The sequence below is a fragment of the Neolamprologus brichardi genome, chromosome 7 (assembly GCF_056152115.1).
Source record: "Neolamprologus brichardi isolate AB-2024 chromosome 7, ASM5615211v1, whole genome shotgun sequence".
In the NCBI taxonomy this organism is placed as follows: Eukaryota; Metazoa; Chordata; class Actinopteri; order Cichliformes; family Cichlidae; genus Neolamprologus; species Neolamprologus brichardi.
In genome coordinates this window covers 25,213,116-25,229,601 of record NC_142110.1, presented here as the reverse complement: position 1 = coordinate 25,229,601, position 16,486 = coordinate 25,213,116, and the positions used below count along the sequence as shown (strand labels likewise).

Here is a 16,486-nt window from a genome sequence, read left to right as displayed (position 1 = left end):
TTTTTCACACCCAGAAGCTGTATCCATCTTTATATGATGTTAATACTACATATAGACCAGTGTGTATCACTAATATATTCGAGTAAAAAATGCAAGGGACAACTTATTTTAATTGAATGTAAAGTTCATATGCAAAAAAGTGAGATTTGATCTGATCAGACTTTCTCACAGACAGTTGATGACATTTTTGTTTACATGTGTGTTCTAGACTGACTGAAGTGGATGAATGGACTTTTTTTTCCAGGGAGGATCAGACATCTGATGAGCTCTACAAGCTAACAAATTTAAACCCTCACTCTCTCTCCTTTGTTTCTGTGCCTCTCTTCCCTCCTCCCTCCTTCCCTCTCTGCTCTCTAATCACTGTGTTGTGGTAGTCACACTTTCTCCTCCCTCTCGTCTCCTCTCTGTGCTGTATATAAGTGCAGATGGCTGGCTTGTATTTCAGACTGCAAGAAGGAATGAATGCAAGCATGCAGCACATACAGCCACCATGACTCCTGCTTTGAACCCTGAAGAAGAGACCCGAGCATCTATAGGTGAGCTCTTACACCCTTAGCATGTTTTCACCAGATAACTGTTAAAAACTTTTATTTTATCAGGCTGAAGGATCGTGGCTTTCTGGGACCTTTTGTTTTGCTGCACAAAGAGGAAGATAAAAGTATTTTTAAACCCTGAGGGAAGCAGCCACCCTTGGTGAATGCTCTGGGTGATGCAGGAAGGGGAGGAGGAGGATAGGAGTGCCCAATCATCCAAGGAATGTTGGCTCAATGTTAAAAAATAACCCTCAAAGTGAGGAGTTTTTCCCATTGAGAAATCAGATGCACAGCAGCAAATTTCTTAAGCATCTGAGTGGAGTTTTTACCCAACAGGCACAAGCTGTGCATCAGCTGTAACAGAGGCAGTAACAAAATCCCATTTTAAGGATGCTTTGACTCATAAAGTGTCACAGCAAGAATACCTGACAACAAGAGAGAGCACAGTTTTCAAGGGTTGTTACTAAAAGCAGCTGGATACTCACCTATACCGTACACCTATACTGTAATTGCTGATCTTATTTCAAATTTGAGCATAGATTAAACCTACTATCAACTCCTGTTTTTATAGTTATTCTTTCTGACATGCAACTGAAAGAATGAAAACTAAAATTGTCTTTTAAACATTAATTTACTGAATATTTGATTATAATCCATTCAAATTCTCTCATAATATAATCATATAATTGTGATATTGATAGGTCTGGAAGCTTACACAGTTGGCATTTTTGTCAGCTTCCTTTCCTGGTCTCAAACAGGCTAAATGTTTTTAACACAGCAGTTCTTTTCCAGTCTTATTGATCAAAGCACATAAAGTGCTTTGATTTGATACATTCTTGCAGCTTTTAACAGAAATTGTTGTGCAGTGATTTTCCTGTCAAATACATTTACACTGCTGCGCTTGCTTTGAGTTAGTATTATGCTAACCTCTTCAAATATTTCCACTCTGCAGCGCTTAACCATAAATATGACTGGTCGCGCATTTGCCATACATTTCATGTTACCACACAAGGGAAACTGGTTTCACTTAAGTTGATAATCACATTTGTGTGAACACTTTCCTGATTGCTGCTGTCATAGTAAGTGAATCCAGATAACAGAAAGAAACCCTGGGCATGCTGAGCTGGTTTAATAGTACAGGGCCCAGGTGACACCTGATGGGACGGTAGCTAACATTAGACTGTTTATAAAAGATGAAAGTAGCTTCCAGGTCTGGAAAGTGAAGCAAAAGCAGAAATGGCCTAAACCAGAATTCTTTACAATGAGCCATAGACTCGGGGGGGGGGGGGGGCATCCATCACCACCGGTTGGGGGTGAGGGGAGGGAGAGATGGCAAACATAATTCATTACAATAACTGAAATCAAATGCACAGTTGACTTCTATATAAAGTCTGAAAATCCAGTTAATTTTATATTGTGTTGCACAGATACCATCCTGATTGTATGTCATTGTGCAGCCTAATCGATTTATATCTGCCCTAAAAATCTAGAGCATCTAATTCATGTTAGATGTGATATATGATATATGATTAGATGTGATGTGATATATCCAGTCTAACCTAGTTCCAACTGACTAATCATATTTTAATTTGACCAAGTCTCATGGCTTCTGTGGCTAAACTTTCATCACTTTTTCCATTGTAGGTTGAGCCACATTAATATTTTCACTGAGCTATGAGATTTGCAGGTTTAATCAGCTTATGTAGTTAAACATACCTGTACAATCTCACAAAACATCTGCCAACAGAAAATACACGTGTTTTCTCCATCTGACAAACCAGCCCCAAACTCCAAATCACCAGTCGTTTTCGTCTCGGCAGAACGATTTCTGGGCTCTGCAAAGTGGAAAGATTTCAACTTTGGTAGTTCCTGTTTTCCAGCTTTTGTTTTCTGGAATCAAGACCACATTTGCTCAGCAATACCATGTGTTAAAAGGCTTCTTTCGCTCCTCTGGTTAACATGGTTGGACCAGCTTTTTTGTGCCTCGTGGAAAATTCTGAGGCAGAGTCATGTTACTGAGTGCTCATAGAGATGATAGCAAAGACAAGCTGCAAGGCCACTTTCAGTTTGAGAAAATACAATACAAAATCAGTTGGGCAAACTTAAAACAAAGCTCTTTGTTACCTGTTACACAACTCTCACATTTGTACACAGTACGAATGTAACACTGCATAAAGATGATAAACTGCAAGACGCTACTGTAGCAAATATTTCAATAGCTTTTAAGAAGACGATTCCCGTCATGAGCCTGAGTCTTGTGCATCAGGCTTGTTCTGGGTTGGAAGGACGTGTCTTTTCTGTCAGATTCTATAAATGGTTGATCAGAATTGTTAATGCCGCTCATTTTTTGGTCATTTCATTTGTATTCTTTGAACCCTTTTGTCCTAAAGGTTTGTTTGATTACACCTAAAACCAGTTGACATCCTAGACCTTTTATCTATTAAGTGAACTAAATTCCATTCGTTCAAATAGTTCAAATAGTGCCAAATCACAACAACAGTTGCTTCAAGGTTTTATATATTGTAAGGTTAACCCCAGCAATCAGATGACCCCCTATAAAAAAGCACTTGGTGACAGTGCAAAAGAAAAGCTCTCTCAGTTTTCTGTCAGAACTGGGTTGAGGGAAAGGTGGCTATCTGCTGCCAGTGGTAAGCAGCGAGGGCAGAAAACCCTGTGCCCAATCCTAACCCAAGTGGCCTATGGGTTATTGCAACATAACTAATGGAGAATTCAGAGTCAGCTAATCCAGCCCTAACTATATGCATTGTCAAAAAAGGAAAGTTTAAAGCATAATCCTAAAAGTAGAGAGGGTGTCTGTCTCTCAAGTCCAACTGGGAACTGCTCCCACAGCAGAGGGGCCTGAAAGCTGAAGGATCTGCGTCCCATTCTACTTCTACATACACATGTAGGTTAATTTAGTAAGGATGTTTGTTTTTTTCTTTATTCAACTGTTTTATTGAGACCATTTTATTAGTTTGGAAGTTGGATTTAAAATCAGGTCTGCTTCTTAATCAGACATAACCAACGAATATGAAGCCTGCAATGTTAAAAGCTTTCTGAATCTGACTGAAAGAACAGTAATGTGACTTGGCGATGTTTAGTTGGCGCTGAGACATATTTATGTGACAGACGGTGTATGTCAGAATATCTTTTATTTCGACTCTTTGCTCTGCCCTGCCCACAGGGAACTTGGCTCAGTTCCCAAGCATCAAAAGCAGGAAATGAGTCTCCCTCTCTTCACATTTCTGTTTTCAGAACTTTGTCCTCTTTTAAAAACGCCTCACACAGGGAGTAGCATTTACTTCTGAGGTCCACTACAGAGAAGTACCTGGTGTGAAATTTGCTTCTTTGAGGTCACAAGAGTTGTGGAGGCTGTACAGCAAAACCTAGATGACTCACCAAAAATAATAATTGCTATTCCTCCAAAACTGTATATGAACTTACAAAAGAGTAAGTTACTGCAAATTATACCATTTTATGTCAACATTCCTCCCATAAACCCTAAATTTCAGACACTGGCAACTGTAGGTCATATTCACCCAAATTTTCCTACAATCACTGAAAATTAGACATTCTTATACTTTCTTGTACAATATTTGTTGAATGAGTGGAGCCAGTCCACAAGAACCACAGACACAAACAAACTCTTATCTTAATCAATGCCAGACCGGGTTGTGGTTCAGAGCTACTCTGGATAAATAATTTATTTTGACATAAAGCCAGACTTTGAATATAAATTCCAGCATGTTTAATCGGTGGCTTCTCCTTCATCATTTATTGTGATAAGGACCACTTAGTGGAGAATATGAAAGCTTAGTTCAGCTTACCATCAATGGCGGACTTAGACTGAAACAATACAAACAAAAGAAACCCCACCACAAAAAATACGGCGACTGCAAAAAAAGTAAAATGGTCAAAATTTGGTCAAAATCTGACAGAAGACAGTGGCGATGCCCATCTTTTCCAAATACAGTCTATGAACAGTGACAATAGTTAGGATGTGTAAACTGTTTTCCTGGAAAACAAAAAGCAAAGCAAAGGATCTTTGGACTCTTATCTCACTGTTTTCTAAAGAATCAACTTCAGCTTTCTCTTTTAAACATGACTAACATGACAACTTTTACTAAAAAAAAAAAAGGTAATATGAGTTGTTTTAGGAAGGCGTTTCACAAAAAGATTTAAATTGAAGTGGATGTGGTTTAATATTAGCATGTTGTATCATGCAGATTGTCATCATTTGAACAAAAGCAGAAAACAATTGCATGTAGCCATTGTTCACGTCATGATCTACACAATGGATAAGAATTAAAACATGCATGTTTGTAGAGCTGCATAAACCAATGACCTAATCTTTGATGGTATCCACAGACAGGGGTTCCAGAAAAGAAATCTGCTATGTCTTGATGTGCATTAACCAGCATAAGGTGGTCATGGCAGATAGCCACCCCTCCCTGAGCCTGGTCCTGCCAGAGGTTTCTTCCTGTTAAAAGGAAGAAGAGTTTTTTCATTTCCACTGTTCTTCCCTTTCCACTGCTCATAAGGGATCACATGATGTCAGAGTTGTCTCTGTTTTTTCTTAATATGGTAGTGTCTTTACCTTACAATATAAAGCACCTTAAGCTAATTGTTGTGATCTGGTGCTATATAAGTCAAATAAAACTGAGTTGAATCAGCTCAACCTTTTTGCTCAAAACAAAAGCTAACAAAGAGAATAATCACTAACATTCCTCTGATCAAATCATCTATGCATTTACTGTAATTCTACAGTATAGTGAACTTTAAAAACTAAATTGCTAACAGTAAGTGCAGTCAAATGAATACAGAGAGAAACTGACTGCAAAAATAAAGAAAAGTAATTTGATTCTCATATTGTGTATTGAGCAAAACTGAAAGTGAGGGAGAAAAAAAACCTTTCCATATAAGAGAACAAAATTTAAAAAGCTGTATCATTATATCTCAAGAACACCAGTGAGAAGATAAAATAGAAGATTTACATTAATTACAAATGACTCGTTACAGCCTCAGGTTGTATTTTCAGCATAGGAAGGAACACATGAAACTTTGGAAAGGATGCAAACTCTCTGTTACTCCTTCTCCCAGATGCCCATCCAGTACTGTTCCTTCTCCAGCCTTGGTTGTTATATTGTTCCTCTGCCACTGGGAGTACACCTTGGATGGCTCAATGAAGTACAGTTTGTTTATTTTCCTGGCTTCTGTCTCTCTGGTATACCTCTTCAGGTAGCTGGCCAAGGCTGTGAGTCTTTCCTTGGCCGTTTTTAAGACCTCAACTATGGGCAACTTGCTTGTACATTTTAGCCATCCCTTTAGATAACTTAGTTAGATAACTTCGTGCCTTGCTACCTTGAGCCTGGTTTCTAGCCTCCTCCATGGAGGGTACTGCTCCTTGTGGCTGTTAACCTTGTAGCCAAGCTTCTCAGTTACCACTGCTGCCATGGTGTAAATAAGCTGGTGATGCGAAATGCTCACCTTGAGCTTTAATAACAGGCATTCACAAAATGGTCACAAAACAGTATCTGTAACAAACGTATGTCATATGTACATACCATTATTTTATCACATATCATTCTGTAAAGCAAAATGTTATGTGAAAAAGTAAACAATTTAACATCCAAACTTCTAGACTGGGGCGATCAAGGTTATCATATATTGGGGGGCCACATACAACCCACTTTGATTTGACTTTATTGCTGCAGTATGAATGGCTGTGGGGAGGGTCTTTATCAGCAAGACAAACAGTAAATTTTATGAAAAAACAGTTAAAAGTCCAAAAGATATGCCCTCCTCCACATTTTCAAAAGCTATTCAAAGGGCCAGATTGGAGCCTTTGCCAGGCCGATGTTGGCCCCACGTGTGATTTTTGATACCCCTGTTCTAGCCAGAATGCTTTTCAAATATTTTTTAGCATAAAATATTTTACAATTATAACTAGTTCAAAATTCAAACCATATTCAGCAAATAAGATCACCTCTTGTCTGCCATTAGTACTTTACTAAATATTCAGCCAGTAAGCTGCTCACACACTAGATGACTAAAAGGGTAATCAATAAATAAATAGCATATAAATAAATTGCATTTTCGTTAATAAAGAAATTCAAGTGAAATTTTTTTGAACATCCAGATTTCAGACATCTGATTGTTGTCTCTGCTCTGTGACTGGATGTTTGCTTGAAAAAGTTGGGATGCAGCAAACACTGAAACTTGCCGAGACATTTGGAAGGAAGACCTGTCATTACGGCTTGAGGCTTCAGTTATGGTAAGGGGAGAATACATGTGCACAGAAAAGTCGTGCTCTGTCTAGCAGAAGTCCACGTACCTAGGTGTCAACTGACTTAGTCTATGTGACCTCTGACTCATACCATGGAAATCCTTTTAATCATTTATGTATTTTGGAAAGAGTAAAAGGCCAAGAGTAAGTAATGTAGAATGTCAAAACTGAGTAAATGCAACATATTTTCAAGACTTGAACATGGCAAATTTCCATGTACACGCACACTCATAAAGTCAGATGTTGAAGCTTTGACGATCCTCTATTGTGTTGAAAGATGAAATAAACAGTTAAACCAGACCATTGTTAATTCAGAAGAACTGTTGAGCTCATCAAATGTGACTTCAATAAAATTGCCAAACAATAAAAAAACAGTCAGGGCAAATTAAATTTAGGAGAGCTTACCAGATGTACTGCAACATTTTATACATAAAAAAAGTCTCTGTCAGTTTTGTGAAATGCTGCATTATATGTGAAAACAGAGTCTCTTAACTCTGAGGTCAGGACCCAAAGTGGTGCCACGTGAAATATATGAAAAATCCTCAGAGAAAATCTTACTATCCTGCTCTGTGTTGCTTTGTTTTGTAGCCATCCTTACCTTTACTATTTTGCTATTGTAACTTTCATTAGACAGATGATACAACAATTTTCATGCAGGTTACAAAGGTGAAACAATAGATAAATAATAATTTGAAAAAAAATGTCTTACAGATGAAAAAAATGTCTGACTTTTGTTTTTCATTTGTTTGTTTTTTTCCCTGTCACTTTTCCCTTTGTCAGGATGACTGACAGCTGCACCTTCTGAATCCCAGAATGCCTGTTGTGCCAGTACTTGGGGAATCCTCCTCCCACCATGCTGTACCTGTTGCGCTCACCTGTTCCTGGCTGATTTTGCTATTTCATTCAGCTTTTGGTCAGAAACCTGCCAAACTGCCTGTGATTGGCCGAAAACCTTTCATTGCTGCCTGGAATGCTCCACTGGACTTGTGCACCTTTAGGTACAACATAACCACCAACGTTAACCACCTATTCCACATCCAGGGAAGCCCACGTGCTGATTGGACAGGCCAGAACGTCACAATTTTCTATGCCAACCGGCTGGGCTACTACCCTCACTACACCCCACATGGCAAAGCCGTCTTTGGTGGCCTACCTCAAAACTGCAGCCTGGACCGACACCTGTTCAAAGCCTACCAGGACATCAACTACTTCATACCTGCAGAGGACTTTCGTGGCCTGGCTGTTATCGACTGGGAGTTCTGGCGACCTCAGTGGAGTCGTAATTGGCACAAAAAGGACATCTATAGACGCAAATCAAAGGAGCTAACCAAGAAAGCATACATCAACGTGACTGCAGCACAAGTGGAGGAACTGGCACGGCGGAGGTTTGAGAAAAGTGCCAAGATGTTTATGCTAAAAACCATCCAGCTGGGGAGACAGCTCCGGCCCAGTGCCCTCTGGGGTTTTTACCTCTACCCTGATTGCCACAATTACAACCTGCATGATCAGAACTATACAGGCTTCTGCCCCCTGCTGGAGAGGCTGAGGAATGATGAGCTGGTGTGGCTATGGAACAGCAGCATGGCCCTCTATCCCTCTGTCACAATCAGGAAGCATCACAGCAACAGCATCAGCAACCTGCACTTCACCCAGCACAGGATCAGAGAGTCGCTCCGAGTCGCCTCACTGACCTCAAAGGAGTATGACCTTCCCACCTATGTGTACCTGAGGCTGGGCTACCGAGATGAGGCCCTCAACTTTCTCACTACAGTAAGAACAAAGTTTACCAAAATATTACATATTTTTTTCTACTGTGTGTTCTGGATAAAATTTCCATTACGCAACAAAGTAGTTCATTTTCCTTTCACAGGGATACTTTTAATTCAATTTTATTTTTATGGCACAAAATCACAACAACGGTTCCTTTACAGTGTGAGATAATACCCCAATAATCAGATGACCCCCATGAGCAAGCTCTTGCTGACAGTGGGAAGGAAAAATCCCTTTTATCAAAATGAAACCTTCAGTTGAGGTGAGGGGAAGTGAGACAAAAGACGCACTGTGGAAGAGATACAGAGATTATAGTAACTAATAATTAAGTAAAGAGACGTGTATAAACACAGAGAGGGCGAAATGACCACCTCATCACCCGCAGCCTATGCCTGTTGCAGCATAATTAAGGGAAGGTTCAGGGTTACCTGATCCAATTCAAGTCAATTCAGTTCAGTTTTATTTACACAGCACAGAAGAAAGGCCTGGAAGCTGAAGGATCTACCCTAAGAACCACAAGTATGACTAGAGCAACATGCTCCATTGGACAGATATAGTAGTATGTGGTGAAATATGCTCTTTCAAATAGTTGCTGCCACTACTCTTAATGCAGTTTTCTGGATCAACTGAAGGCTTTTCAGAGAGCATTTAGGAAAATATGATAATAATCAACTGCGGTAGTCCAGCCTATAAGTAATAAATGCAAGAATTTGTTTTTCAGCATCACAATGAGACATGTTTCTAATTATAGAGTAGTTTTATGTGCATTGAAGGAGATATCACGGTCAAAAACCACTCCATTACTGTGGAGAAGGTAATGCCAGCCGTACCATGCCATACATAGACACAAAGATTTTCAGGGCTGAGTACAATAGCCTCGGTTTTATCTGAATTTTGAAGCAGACCTAAAAACAAAACAAAAACAAAACAAACCCAACCTACAATTTTTTTTTTTTTTAAATATTTCATTTACATTTTTTTTAAATTGATTTTTAAATTGTTATTTAAAGCACTATGACATACCATAAAACAACAGCACAGTGGTTAGCACTGTTGTTTCACAGGAAGAAGGTTCTGGGTTTTAGTCCTTCTGGCTAGAGCCTTTCTGTGTGAGCTTACATGTTCTACCCATACTTGTGTGGGTTCTCTCTGGGTACTCCAGCTTCCTGCCACAGTTTAAAGACATGCAGTTAGTGGGGTTAGGTTGATAGCCTAATTAATTGTTGTCTGTGTCTCTACATTAGTCTTGTTGCAAACTGGCGACCTGTCCGGGATGAATCCCATCTCTCACCCTGTGGCAGCTTAGGGGTGGTAGGTCGGCCCTGCTTCATGTTATCTTGAGCAAATTAAGAGAAAATAGAACCAATAGCATTTTTTTGTTGTTGTTCTTTCATTCGTCTTCTGAATTTTACTGGTAATGCAATTCCTCATTCATGATTAACTTCTATGGGAGAGTCATTCAAATCTTGCCAGATTTATTGGACTGTAAAATTATTTTAAACATAAATGACAATTCTGAACATCCATCCATCCATCCATTTTCTTCCACTTATCCGGGCCCGGGTTGCGGGGGCAGCAGCCCAAGCAGAGAAGCCCAGACCTCCCTCTCCCCAGCCACCTCCTCCAGCTTATCCGGGGGAACACCGAGGCGTTCCCAGGCCAGCCGAGAGATATGATCTCTCCAGCGTGTCCTGGGTCTGCCCCGGGGCCTCCTCCCAGTGGGACATGCCCAGAACACCTCATCCAGGAAGCACCCAGGGGGCATCCTTGTCAGATGCCCGAACCATGTTTAACTGCTGGTTCAATTCTGAACAAAGTCAGTTAAACATGATGATACTCAATGAGTTCTTCTTTTTGGATACCCACACAATATGTGTGCTAAGTTTCATCACAAACGTCTGCAAAATTCCTGAGAAATTAAAGGAGGTTCATGCTCAAATTCAATAAGCTCAGCGGAGTATGACATAACATCAGAATTTGAATTCAGTACCTTCCTTTTCTTGGCCACTCACACTATATATCTTAAATGTATGACATCAAAACCACTGTATTCCTTAGACAATAAAAGATAATTGTGCTGTTTCCTTCCTTCTGATCAAAAAATCCATTCAAAAAATTTGTGGATTAATTAAATACAACATGCATTTTCAAAAGATAATTTAAAATGTAATAGCCTTTTTGGTTTTTAAAATTCCAAAACCATACAACAAGAACTTTAGGCAATGTCTGAATTTTCTGATTTTCAGTCTTATGAATAAATGTGAATTGAAACCTCTAAGTAGAACATATTCTTTCCTATTTGAACTGCAGTTTAGGATGTATGCAAAAGGTGGTTGGTACACATAAGCAAAACCTTAGTTAAGTCAGAATGAGTCAGAGGATAAAGGTTGGAAGGGATAAAAAGTACAGAAGCGGTAGCCGCAAAGGAAAATATGTTTCAGCCTCCACATTGACTTAAGGCTCCTCATACTGTATATATAACAGTACTGGCACCTGTGCAGTCCTGTTCCAAACTCTCTCTAAAACGTTTGAATAGAAAAAAAGCAGGATTTTACTAGTGGTAGAAAAATATAGAGCCACAGACATGGATCAGGGAGGCTTCAGCAGTTTGTCATCTATCACAATATGGAGTGATTTCAGGATAGATAGAAGATAATCTGGATATTGAGAAGTGGGCTCCATGCACCACTTTGAACTGGATTAACAGTGGCGGGCACATAATGATGTCAAGTTGTGAGTATAGAGGCCTAAGTCTAAGTCTTCTTCCCGTAACATTTTGAGGTATGTGTCAAGTTTAACATTTTATTGTAAAGCAGGGACATCAGCCCTCTGTTGGTTGGATAAAGTTGTAGGCCTCGGTAGAGGGCTTGAGCCTGAAATCTGGAAACAAATAAAGTGTCTGGCTTGCAAGCATCTTAAATAATTTAATTATTAATTTTTGTATGCAGTAAACATCATTTTCAGTAACGATGTGCTTAAACAGTCAGGCTATACTCTGAGTCTGCTCCCTACTGCCATCTAGTGGAGGTTCAGGGAAAACCAAATGTTTGAGGATGATCTGTTGATTCGGCAGGTTAACAGCTAATGTCTTTGAAAAGAAGAAGGATATTTAAAGAATTTCTTTGAAGTATGATCTTGTGGAGCTTTGCACAACATAACCAATTTCTCACTGTAACACTGATGAATGCAGTGTGGTCCACGCAGTATTAAAAATTCAGTGTTCAAATATGTTGACATTTGTGTTATTTTATTGTTCTTTTATTTTTTTTCCTTTTCTTCAGCTACTTCATCATCACTTAGCCATCAATAATTTGAGATCCCTGCCTTAAATGGTGGCGTGTTAGTGATGGTGACAGACATGTGTGATGTGATGTGATGTGATGTGATACAGGTTTACCTGTATTTTTCCTGTAGGACGATTTGATCCACACCATAGGGGAGAGTGCTGCACTGGGAGCTGCAGGATTTGTCATCTGGGGAGATTTAAATTTGACCTCATCCAGGGTAGGTGGTCTTTGCCCTACATTAACAAAGTAAAACTATTTATAGTATGTATTCATCATATATGCTGGTGCATATGGAGATTTATTTATGAACGTCTAACAAAATCACAAGAGGAGACTGTGCATGCATATGCTCTTCTGACATTTGTGATTAATATTTTTAATGTGCAGAGATGTTATACATAAAGCTGAACTCCTAACACATCTTTAGGAATTCAGTTCATTTTAGTTCCGTTTTATTTATATTGTTCCAGCCAGTTGACAATAACAGTCTCTTCAAGTTGCTTTACAGAGGGGGAAATAATTATTTCAACCTCTGCTGAAATTGAAAGTTTCTTTCATCATCCATGAGGAATCAGAATCTGTGAGGATGCCACTCCATTCCAACCTATACATTTTCATTTTAAGGTTATATTTAGGCACTGGCGTATCTTTGTTATAGTGAGTCTGGTTCATCATTGGGTTTAAAGCAGAACTTGATGTGAAGCCACTAAACTCAAAATTTTGGCTGTAGTATCATATAAGCTATTACGAATTTCACCTTGTTTCCACAGCATAACTGCACCCACGTCAAGTCCTTCCTAAGCCACCGTTTGGGTCTGTACATCACCAATGTGACACGGGCAGCAGAAATCTGCAGTGAATTCCTGTGCCAGAGTAATGGCCGCTGCGTCCGCCGGGACCCCCACGCCCGGCATTACCTCCACCTGAGTGCTGACAGTTACCGTATCCATCCCTCTGAGGATGGGGACTTTACTGTGAATGGCTGGCATTCACCGCATGAACAGCAGCTACTAATGGAGAGGTTTCGCTGCCACTGCTATGAGGGCCACAATGGTGAGAACTGCGACAGCATCAACAAAGTAAGAGAAGATAAAGGGCCATGGGAGGAAGAGGAGGAGTACGAAGATCATGACAAGAAGAGGACAGAGTGGGAGGATGAACAGGATGAACAGCAGGAGGCAGGAGAGAGTGCAGCACCGCCAACTTGCGTCAACCATCACTTAACTTTGTTGCTCCTGTTGAATGTATTATTAGTAAAGATATATGTTTGAAGATGGCTTCAAAAGAGAAAGTTAGTTTCAATTTAGCTGCGGGTAGATGTGACATGTCAACGCTGCAGTAAATATAATGTTCAAATTCAAAATTATTTTTTTATTTTATCCAAGGATACTGACATAAACTTGACTTTATGCACCATAAAGCTAATTGCAGTAATAGGAACGTCTCGCTGGTGCTGTTTGATAAATGTGCTATAAACAGTTGCAAAATACCACCTGAAATACAATACATGCAGAAAACATGTCTCATGAAAACACTTTACCCAATCAGAAAATGATTGCCTGTTAGACATTATTTGTGGCCTAAATCAGCAGTGTACCCATTGAAACAGAAGGAAAAATGGAATTGCACAGCCAATATACATGCTTGAATTTATTCACTGTAACTTATATTGCAGAGAAATCATGTGAAATGCCTTATGGTTCATGAAAAAAGGCAGAGCTGGCTTGTCGCATGATGATCCTCCGTTTTGCTTTGTCCACAAAAACCAAAGGCTGCTCAAAATACAATACTGCACATCCATATATAGGAGCACAATTACAAAGACTTGATGCATTTTTAAAGACATCCTTTATTTCCAAAACCTTGAATGAACTGTTACTATACTTTGCGGTATATGTACAAATTTATATTTTTGTATTGTTACTTATTACTTGTAGTTTTTCCAGGAAATGTCACAAACCGTTTTGGAGCCTGTTAGGATGCAGCATATAGCTGCTTTTAACTTCAGAATACATTCTGTTGGGTTTGTTACCCTAAAGAACAGAAAGACTTTTTATATTATTGATCTCTGGATTTTGTATTTGATTCTACTTCATCTCAGTGTGACTGGTAAACGGCTACTGTCTCTGAATGTACAACTGAAAGTGCAAGGAAGCACTCAACTGGATGCAGGAGATGGCACAAACTATATCTGACAGACACAGCCTCTGGAAACTGAGGTCCTTTAATTTCACCTTTTTACCAAAGTTTACCAGTTTTTTGATACCTCAGGTTCTCTTGAAACTCTTTATTCAGTCTCTCTCTCTCTCAGTGTGTCCCAATGTGCTTTTCTCTGGATAATTCCAAGTATAAAGCATACTTATAACTACGATGCCAAAGTTGACAAAGCAAAGTTGTCATATCTATTCACCATTTGTCATTTTAGAACCAGCCTCCATCAGCAAATACTGTTTGTTCAGTAATAAAACTGTGGATGGTCTAACTTTCATTAATGTATTAGGAATTTATTGATTTTACCAATCATAACACAATGTAAGAAAATCTTCTAATTCAGTATCCTTGTTCCTAACAAAAACAGTTTAAAGTCATTAGATAATAAAATTCAGTCTTGTTACTTTTTCTAAATAAAATCAATCCCCTAAAGTTTGCTTTACATTCAGATTGAACAAACAGTATTGAGTATTTGTAATGACACTAACCTGAAACATTACCTTTGGAGAAGTTGGCAGTTTGTTGCAGTTTAAATAGCTGATGAAAAGGCAGCCTATGTTGCTTATGTAGTCAAAGAGACAGAAGAAAACAGGGGTAGAAGGGGTAACCAATAAATTTTAGTATTTAACATTAAGTAACAATGAAGCGCGTCACATGGACGGCTCAAGCCTGCCTTTAGGTTAATGTTTTTAGGCTTTTACTTCAGACTTTGTGTAGCAATTGTAAATTTCCTGTAGTCACTGTATTCTTTATTAAATCTTAAGATTGTAAACGACATATGTAACAAGGAGTATGCAACACATGAAAAATGTTACCTGATTGTAAATGCACTGCTAATAAACACTTTCCAAAGCTACAGTGTGTTTCTTCCTTTTCCTGCCATTATTAATAAAGTGATGAGTTCAGGGGAAGTAACAAAGAAACATCTTCCGCTTAGTGAGTTGAGTTGCAGCCAACTGGATCATCTGCTGATCCAGATCAGATTGGATATGAATCTGATGGAGCACATTCACATTCAGTTGACATTATTTATCTTTGTCTTTATATTAGGTTTTCAAACAATGAAAAAACTGTGTCTTGAAAAATGTTGACTACCTTTTCTACAGTCATTAAACCGCAGACCCAGTTAGTGAGAAAAAGGAACAGAAGGCTGAACTAATGATAATGATGAGTCACTGGTGTGAGATGACTGCCCTGGCAAGAATAAGAGACAAACTCTAAAGAACAAAGAAAATGTTTAGGAATATTTAGTAATAAGTAATAATAAGTATGCAAATATGTTTTTATACAGAAAAGTTTTGACTATAAATAACATTAATTTATGTTGTCAAAACACTGAAGACCTTAAGTAACTAAAATACTATATGCACTACAATCTCCTGATTTACAAATGAAATTGACACAAAGCTAAAGCATGAAAAACATGTTGCCATCATCGTGTCATTTTTGTGATAAATCAGTACAAACCAGAAATATTATACATGAACCAGGCTGTTGTTGTTATTTTAACTTTTGTTGTTTATTTTTTAACTTTCGTTACCATTCTGTTTTTCATGCACTCTGAGTTTTATTTTCATCTTGCAAATATGCAACTTTTAAAAAACCTTTTTCACTAAATTATCTTACTGTTGATTGTATTTGTCCAAAACTGTTTCCAAATTCTTTGCATCATTTATTCTAAACCACTCACCAGTTAGTATTTTAATTAGATAAGGATCTACCAGAGAGAAGAAACTGTTTCCTCTGACATATGAAACAGCAAAAAAAATTACTTGAGAAACACTGAAGTATTATGACAAGCCACTGAAGACAGCAACAGGTAGGAGCTAAAACACTAGATTATATCCAAAAAATGTTGACTGATTTGAAAAGAATAGTGAGATAACCTAGTAAGATAAAGGATATTATTAAAAAGATTTGATCTTTTTAAAATGTGGACAATTTGTTTACAGATATGCTGCGAAATCCTTAAGTCATTTTTAATTTTATATTGATTTACCAGGATGAGCAAAAAGGACATCAAAAACAGAATGTAGTTAACATATGTATTCACATTCACAAGGGCTCTATCTGAACACCAAATATGAAGGAAGGTTTTACAAATATCTTTATTTTATATCAGTATTTAGCACTTTTATCATTCCAAATCCATTGTAAATGACTATTTTGCTGGTTACAAATAGTATCGTCCACAAACCAAAAGTTAATTTTGTCAGTATAAATGGTTATTGATCAAGAGGAAAAAGAACTGCAAAAGCCAAATCTATTTTGTTGTTGTTCCTGGTTAGAGATCAGTAAGTCACACTAAAATTAAATAAACCATATTTTTAAAATATTTTTTAGAATGTGTATTAATGGCATTTTGAGTCATGACTTGATAACATGTTCAGTTCTCCTAC

The 16,486-nt window shown here is 38.3% G+C and overlaps 1 protein-coding gene across 1 annotated transcript; it reads left to right on the top strand.

Annotated features, from left to right (window-relative positions):
* Positions 1 to 414: 414 nt before the first annotated feature.
* On the top strand, positions 415 to 14,733 carry hyal4 (hyaluronidase 4). The gene is made up of 4 exons (XM_006782283.3): positions 415 to 536; positions 7,600 to 8,589; positions 12,004 to 12,093; positions 12,647 to 14,733. The coding sequence occupies exons 2-4, from the start codon at positions 7,633 to 7,635 to the stop codon at positions 13,145 to 13,147; spliced, it is 1,548 nt and encodes a 515-aa protein (XP_006782346.2). The 5' UTR covers positions 415 to 536; positions 7,600 to 7,632; the 3' UTR covers positions 13,148 to 14,733.
* Positions 14,734 to 16,486: the final 1,753 nt, after the last annotated feature.